The sequence below is a fragment of the Limulus polyphemus genome, unplaced genomic scaffold, assembly GCF_000517525.1.
Source record: "Limulus polyphemus unplaced genomic scaffold, Limulus_polyphemus-2.1.2 Scaffold2265, whole genome shotgun sequence".
Taxonomy (NCBI): Eukaryota; Metazoa; Arthropoda; class Merostomata; order Xiphosura; family Limulidae; genus Limulus; species Limulus polyphemus.
Window position 1 is genome coordinate 190123 of NW_013667875.1, and position 8307 is coordinate 198429.

At 29.8% G+C, this 8307-nt stretch overlaps 1 protein-coding gene and 1 long non-coding RNA gene across 3 annotated transcripts in view; one reads left to right on the forward strand and one right to left on the reverse strand.

Annotated features, from left to right (window-relative positions):
• The window catches only part of LOC111087532, a 14131-nt gene extending 11615 nt beyond the window's left edge, over positions 1 to 2516 (forward strand). For both annotated transcript variants that reach the window (XR_002612204.1, XR_002612205.1), the window contains 2 exons: positions 1613 to 1705; positions 2393 to 2516. This is a non-coding gene — a long non-coding RNA (uncharacterized LOC111087532). The remainder of the gene's footprint in view (positions 1 to 1612; positions 1706 to 2392) is intronic.
• Positions 2517 to 3083: 567 nt separating this feature from the next.
• On the reverse strand, positions 3084 to 8079 carry LOC106466463 (rho GTPase-activating protein gacZ-like). The gene is made up of 2 exons (XM_013926748.2): positions 7667 to 8079; positions 3084 to 6114 (listed from the first exon to the last, which is right to left on the reverse strand). The coding sequence occupies exons 1-2, from the start codon at positions 8060 to 8062 to the stop codon at positions 5923 to 5925; spliced, it is 588 nt and encodes a 195-aa protein (XP_013782202.1). The 5' UTR covers positions 8063 to 8079; the 3' UTR covers positions 3084 to 5922.
• Between the last annotated feature and the right edge of the window lie 228 nt (positions 8080 to 8307).

The following is an 8307-nucleotide window of genomic DNA, read 5'->3' on the forward strand; positions in this document are numbered from 1 at the left end:
AAAAGTACAAATTAAAGTTCTGTCTGCGGAAGGTGAACATAATAAAATTACTGAAACATAGGCTATAGCCGAATAGCCATTCCCGCTAACGAAAATACGCGTAAACCTTAATTAATGCAGCACAAAAGCTTTAAAAGTTCTCCTTAAGTAAAACAAAATAGAAAATATTTGCCTGTTACACAGAAATCTAATTTGACAAACTCGGAACATTTAAAAGGAACTGAATGTACACGAGATTCTGAGATTTCTAGCCCAAACCAACTTAAATATGCCAATGAGCCTAAACTTTTTAGCATATCGAAGCTCATATTTTGTGTTAGTTACTTCAATCGACTAGCGGGGCATGTGTAAACTAAGAGTGTGAATGACCACAACTACTATATAATTCGGAACATTTAAAAGGAACTGAATGTACACGAGATTCTGAGATTTCTAGCCCAAACCAACTTAAATATGCCAATGAGCCTAAACTTTTTAGCATATCGAAGCCCATAGTTCGAGTTAGTAACTCAATCGACTAGCGGGGCATGTGTAAACTAAGAGTGTGAATGACCACAACTACTGTATAATTCGTCTACAAGAATAACTAAGCTATCCAATAGGTGCTGCTTTAATTGTTCCTTTACAAAAACCAGATAAAATAGTTTGGGCCTTCGCTTCTTCTTTTTGTCACTTTTGAGAATACTCGAGCGCCTCACTACGTCAGAAAATTGAACTATAAAAAATAACAATTTCAAAATTTTTACTTTTTTAACTAAAGGAGTGGTTGCTGTTTATTTTTTAAGCGCAAAGCTAAACGATGGGCTATCTTCACTCTGTCCTCCACTAGGAATCAAACTCCGGATTTTAGCACTGAAAGTCCGTAAACTTACCGCTGTCCGACGTGGAAACTACAAAATATGAGCTTAACTTGAAATGTACATGAAATTCAGGATGTGAGTTGCCAAAAACTTATTACTAACATATTATTTTTAAATTCTGCTTTATTAGTTAACACCTGTTCGAAATACGTTATGAACTAACAATAATTTAATACAAATTTGAAAATAACTTGTTTCAATTTTCTGCTGATAGCATTATGTAAGGATAAGACGCTTGATAAACCGTATGAATTAACTACTCCCATTATTTTTTATTGTATAACAAATTAGATGAATAGAAACATGTTTCTTATAATTTACACTAATAAATGTTTTAATGAATACTTTTGTTCTATCAGTGTTTATAAGATGTTTTTGTATAAAGTTTGTAAAAAATACATAAAAGTGATTTTGAGTTCTAGCAGTTATTATTTCTGTTTCATCTCTTACTTTAGATTCATTATATAGAGGGTATCAATAATAAAATTGTTTAACCAGTTTTCTTCTGTTTTTGTTTTTTCGAAATTTCAAAAATATTTATCTAGAAGTTCATGATCTATTATTACATAGATATAATCAAAGGAAGAATTCTTACACATATTTTCACTTTATAGTGAATTTTCAATAGGAATTGCTTGTTTGACAAGGTTAACTATAGAATCATTGAAATTGTAAAATTATATACAGTTATTGATTTAAAGTTAATATTGGAATATAATACAATAATGAAAAATTATAAAATTTTGTTGTAGTACATTTTGTAACATCTATTTGCACTGACAAACATACAGCGAGGGAACTCAACAATTACAAGGAGGAGAGCTGGTGCTATACTTCTCTAGCGTGTAAGTAAATATATCGTATCTTTCTGTTTACTTTGTGAGAGACAAACAAAACCATAAATATAATCAGGAGTGGGTTATATTGAGTTCTGATGCAATTGAATAGTAAAACTTGCATGACGTTGGGAGCTTATGATAATCACAAAATATGTAAACTTTAAAGACAAAATACTACGTACTTCAAGCTTACCTAACAAATTACTAACATTACTTATCCTCGACACAATGTCGGTCAATACGCCAGTGTGGGCATTATCATAAGTACTTGATTGTTCTCCACGTAGAATCGTCTTTAATTAACTATCTGTTAAGTTAAGGTTGTTTATTAATGTCTCTTTATGAATGTTACTGGATAATATAATGCCCAGCTAGGCGGTTTTGTGGGATAATATAATAGTTGAATGAATTGCAGGTAATATTTAACTTCATATATGTAATCGTATTTATTACTACTTATTTTCACTCGGAATCTTGTTTAGTTTTTGCATTAATAATAACTACGGCGAAAGCTGGTAAAATTCATAATAGCGTTTCTTTGCCACTAGAGAAAGAAGGCTGGGTATCAAAACATGTATTATTATTGAAGTTTTATTATTATTTATCATAAAATATAAATTATCCTAATTATTTCATTTTCTGAGGTGATTGTGTTTCATCTGTATAATGAAGAATAATTTATTTACGTTATAGTTTGAAATCTGGTGGAAGAATAAAATAAAAACAGTATTAAGGAGCCTGTGGACGTATGAAATTGGATTTGGAGTAGAAGGTTTCGTTCATATTACTTTCCAAGATAGTCCTTGTAGATCACTGAGACGATGTAAATTCAATAATAATAATAATAAAAAATCTTTAGTTTATTACGTGGTTTGTGTGGACGTTTATAATAAATCGTCAGCCACTTGTATTATCTAGCATCTTCACGTAAGATTATCGTTATATACTGTAGGAGGACAAATTGTTACATAACCTTATACTTCATCAATATAATATCAAACAGTTTTATTTTCGTAAAGATTACTTCATCTAATAATAAAAATAATTAATAATATCTGATGCTTATCACGTTCGAAAATTATTAGACGGAATAATTAAACTACATATTATTGAGTTTGGTAAGGAATCTCAACTATGAAAGACACGGAGAACACCAAAAATTAAATTCTACAGTTTATGTAAAAGGTTAGTGAAGACAAAAATTTCAATAATTAATTTTAAACTCACCCCTCTGTGACCTTTGAAATCTAAGTTACTTCGATAATAAATTAAAATATAGAGAAAGGATGTAGCTTTTTTAAAAAAAAATATTCTCTCAATAAGTAATTTGTTTCTGTGGCAATCAATACTATGAAAAGTTATTAAATGTTTATTAACACTTGCTTTTTACATACAGTGTAGGAAAAAAATACACTTTGACTAACATACTGTATTTATTGATTATATTTGGTAACATTTCACTTTGCTATTAGAGACTTTTCTTAAACAATGGGAGAAAAAAAAAGATTTATTCATAAAAATTACACAAATCATATTTTTATTGTATAAATATTCATATATCTACACTAGTACAATATACTAAAAAAACATACACAGAAGAGAAAGTACAAAGAAGGGAAAACACTTTTAGATGTTTAAGAACAATAGTGCTATATATTTTGGAATGGAAAGTTGTCTTTTTTGGTAAAATAGTTTCTTGATTTAAAAATTTTGATTTTTAGGGAGGCACACAAAATATTATAATGAAATAAAAGAATTCGTTAATAAAACATTATTCAATTAGATAAAAACTCATTTGTTTAACAATGTTACCTTAATTTACTATGAATATAAGTACTGAAATGTTCCTTGCTCACAAAAGAATACTTTGTGCTTATAGTCAAATATTAACTTATTTTTATAAAATTTTAGCAATGTCAGGAACCTGACCTTTTGTTGCATCATTTCACTTGTTTATCAGTTATAAAAAATGTCACCTGCTGTTTCAGAGCTACATTTTCTCTAGTTTTGGTTATCAGTTAAATAGAAACCAATGCTCAGTGGCTATGGTGATGAACTACATTTGACCTTTATGGCAGCCTGATTTAACTAATTTATATACTAGTAACTTGTGCAGTCACATCATTTGAAAATGATTACTTTCTCACAAAAAAAAAAAATGTATTAAATGCAGTACAAACATTATATAAATGCTTTAAAAGTGTTAATTGCATTCCAATTTCTATAAGAAACCTTAATACATCATTAAAGTTACCTAAAAACATTAAAAATAAAACTAACCACCATGTCAATACACTTGCATGTTGTATGACGTCATACAATGCAAGTTGTGGTCTAGTTTCTGAATGAATGTATTCATCATTTTATGACTGATAAAGGCATAGAAAAAAGTCAGTTATAGTTAGAAATACTTAGATGCTATAAAATAAAATACCTGTTCAACTAAATACATCTTTATCAGAGACTACTCTATCTTTGCCATTGTCACTTCCTTCTTTGTACCAGATAAAATACATTTACAGTCCACAACATGACAAAGACTGAACATGGTGAAGTATCAATACCAGGTGAATTGGTAGAAAGTTGCTTATATTGTCCTTTACTGCATAGATAGGAAACTCAAAGTTGCAAACCAATACTAACCCATGAAAATACTCTTTCCTGAGGAAACTATGATAACGATGTTTATTTACACAATTGTTCACAAGAGGCAAAAAAAAAAAACATACTGAAAAAATCCACTGTCATTATAAAAACAAGATTATACTATACACTTTCACCATAGCTATTTACAACATCTAAAGAGTTTGGCAAAGTATGACAATACAAATGCTTCAGTAGAGTACAAAAAACATCTTGCTAATTTTATTCCATTTTTTTTCTTCCATAGTTATGTTGATTTGGACAAACAAGAGACAAATTATAGTAAATGAATGTACAAACAATTTTGTAATGAGTGTTTTTCAATACCATAGGCATAAGTTATTTCTTTTAATAAAAGGAAAAATCACACATGGTTTTTAAAAGTAATCAATTTCAAACTAACCATGCAAGTGTTCTAAGGGTTTTATTCAAAAGCATTTCAACAAAAATTTTTGTAATGAGTGTTTTTCAATACCATAGGCATAAGTTATTTCTTTTAATGGAAATTAAACATTTATAAAAAGGAAAAAAAATTCACACATGGTTTTTAAAAGTAATCAATTTCAAACTAACCATGCAAGTGTTCTAAGGGTTTTATTCAAAAGCATTTGTTTCAAATGAAAAAAAAAAAATCCAAACAAAAACAAAAATGTCCTTGGCTTTAGTTTTGCATGATGGATTTATTTTTATGGGGACATTCTGCTGATGAGAAACGTTTCTGGGTGACATATATGATGCTGATTTGTAGAAGACATAATGTAGTCTTCAAAAGTTTTGCACTAAATTACAGATTTGTTAAAACACAGTAAATACTACCAACAAGTTATATTTTTCAAGTTTCTTCACAAAATAAATATAGAAACAGCATTTTTTTAATAAACAGCAGAACACATGATCATTCACTTTGATATATTTATATTACACAACGATAATAACAACAACAACAATAATGGTGTATGCCAACTTCTTACTTCATTTACAGAAGTTAATCCAAAATGTTTTTCCAGTAATTAGATGGTATCAATCACAGGTTTTTTTTTGTTTATTTTTTCATTGCAACAGTTGCATACCTCTGGATCTACACCAGGTTTTGGGCATCCAAATTTACAGAATGCTTTAGTTTTTCATCTTCCACTAACTTTCCAAGCTGGCTTAAGACGAGGTAATTTATCATATTGTTTAATAATCTTTAATTTCTAACACTCACGTGGAAAACAAACTATTGGTTCTAAGGCATGCCTAGCCATCAAATTTATACACAAGAACCAACAGTTTTCTGCAAAGAAAATACAAGTTTTGATGCTACCAAACAATTACTAGTAGAGTGTGCTGAAACACAGTTCAATATCGTTTGTGTTGTCAAACAATCAATATCATTGTGTGCTGTAACCAAAAGTATGTCTTTTCTATTACCAAGCAATCACCAGCAGAGTATACTGTAATCAAAATACAAGTTTTTTTTTAGTTTTTTTTGCATTGCAACACAATCACAGCATTTGTTTAATGTAAGTTAGCAAATATCCCAGGGACTTGTTACTTTTTTGCTACTTGGGGAGAAGTTTCCTAGTAACAACCACAATTTATGTATCAAACAAAGCCAGAATGTCTTCACTTGTACCATTAGAGGTTGATATGGTATTGCCACTGTTAGATGCTGTGGTACTAGTGGTACTTCTTGAGGTAGTGCAGGAATTTCCACTAGAACTACATAATTCTGGTGGTTCGAGGTATGATAATAACTCCATTGGATCCACAACTGTTTCTGGTAGTAGCTGCATTTAAAGAAAAAAGAAACCATTAGACAACATAAAAATTATGGCTATTTCATTCCATTATTTAATCTACATATAATCATTAATTATTTTTGAAACTATCTAAGAGGTGTTGTTTACTTTCATTATCTGTTGAGAGAGAGAAAAAGATAATATCACATGTGAGAAAATTGTCTTTAAATTGATTCACTATAACATTAAAACTTTGCAGTGTATAAGTTTAATAATTAAAAAATATGCTTAAAAAACTTAATTAGTCACCTCATGATAGGGCCAAACATCAGTATAATTTAGCCTTTTTTTATAACATGCATCTATTTCTGTATATGACTATATACTACTGCTAACACATGAATGCTTTTAAGTATTATTAACTTTGTGGATCTTAGGAGCAAACTAACAATTGTAAGTAATGACCTACTCCATTTACAATTTACTAATAGATCAGGAAACACTTTGATGCTTGCAGGTCCTGTGGTCAGGTAATGTGTTAGTGTTTGCATTGCAGGCAGGCAACAATGATGCTAGGCTGTGGCTTACTCTGTAAAGGGTATTTTATTTTCTTACACTAATAAAGTAGTAAACTTTTCAATTATGTTTAACTGAAGACCTGAAAAAGACACCTGAATGTTATAAATGGAAAGAAACAAAGGATGGTGTGAGATTTGAAGAAGCTAAAGGTGTATTGTCTAGAAATAACAAATAAAAAAACTGTAATCTGACTGCATTTCTGTATTCATAAAACTAATGGTATCACCTGACATATCCTATGACAGTCTCATTTCATCATGTGGGTATTTGAAGTATTTAATTTATTATGTGCACAAGGTCCTAGTAGAGCGTTCAGACTGTGTAAATGTTAGATCGAACATAGCTTGCACATTTCAGAAGCATATACATGGAATTCCTGTAATCACAACATCCTCTAACTTTCATCTAAGTAAGTTCCAAGTGTAATGAGCAACAGTAACAAAAACAAAAGGATATTAGATTTAAAAATTACAATCTATTTGAAGAAAAACAAATGATTAATTAAGACAACTAGATTAAACTGTTGTTAAGGTGGCCTAAATAGCGAAGTAATTAAAAAAAAAGATTTTTGCTCTTGTGCAAATTTAAAGGCTAAAAATATTTTCATGAAGTTAATCAAATCAAACATATAAATTTTGCGTATGTGTATGGGAACAATAAAATAAGATTTTAATTAACCTGAGAAATATTGCCATGTGATAATGACAGAGTAAGTGTTGTTAAATATTAACAAAAAAATTAAGTAGAATGAAAAAATAAATATGAAGTCAAATCTTTCTCTGACTAATAAAATTTTATGCTTTAATTAATGGTACAAAATTTATCACCCCTATTTTTTAAATTGTTTTCATTGCCAAAGTTTGAGCCAGTTTTGCATTCTGGGACTGAGTTTATTTTGTATTACAAATATTTCCAAGTACTTTATTCAAACAACTGTACTTATTTACTGCTTGACACAGAGCTAAAACCATTGTTTTCTATAATTAGTACCTTGGTCTCAGTGTATAAAAGATAGACTTACATTCAAACTTTCCTGACTTTGGTCATCACCATCTGGACCTTGGCTGTCACTGTCAAAAATAGAAGCAATGTTTAAATCACATAAATCTGGTGCATCAGAGAGGGAGTTATTATTCACAGAGGATGGCTGGCTAAAATGATTGCTATTACCATTACAATTAAGTTGGAGGTTTCCATTACTGTTGTTACCAACAGAAGAAGAAGAGGGAGCACTAAGGGGTCCACTATTTTTTGGCCCATGCTGTAACATTTCCTGGTTTTGTGAAGACAATGATGTAGAAGGAGGGTTCTGTGAATGATCTGATGATTGTTGAGACTGGGTTGTTATTGATGGTACTGAAGACAGTGGAGGATGGTGCTGTGCAGTTTGGTCATGTATGTTACCAGGGTGACACATTTGCTGAAAATATACAGTAAAAGAAAGTGTTTCACAAGAAATATATATATATATATATATATATCCACATTTTTGTAAAAATTCACTACAAAACCTAGCAATAATAACATATAACATTGAAAAAATTAGCAAATGTATACAATAAACTGAAATTAGAATTAAATAAGACAGATCATTACAAAAATTCCCCCAAGGGTAATATGAGAAGTTTATCTCCTGAAGTTACTTGTTTATTTGTTCATCCA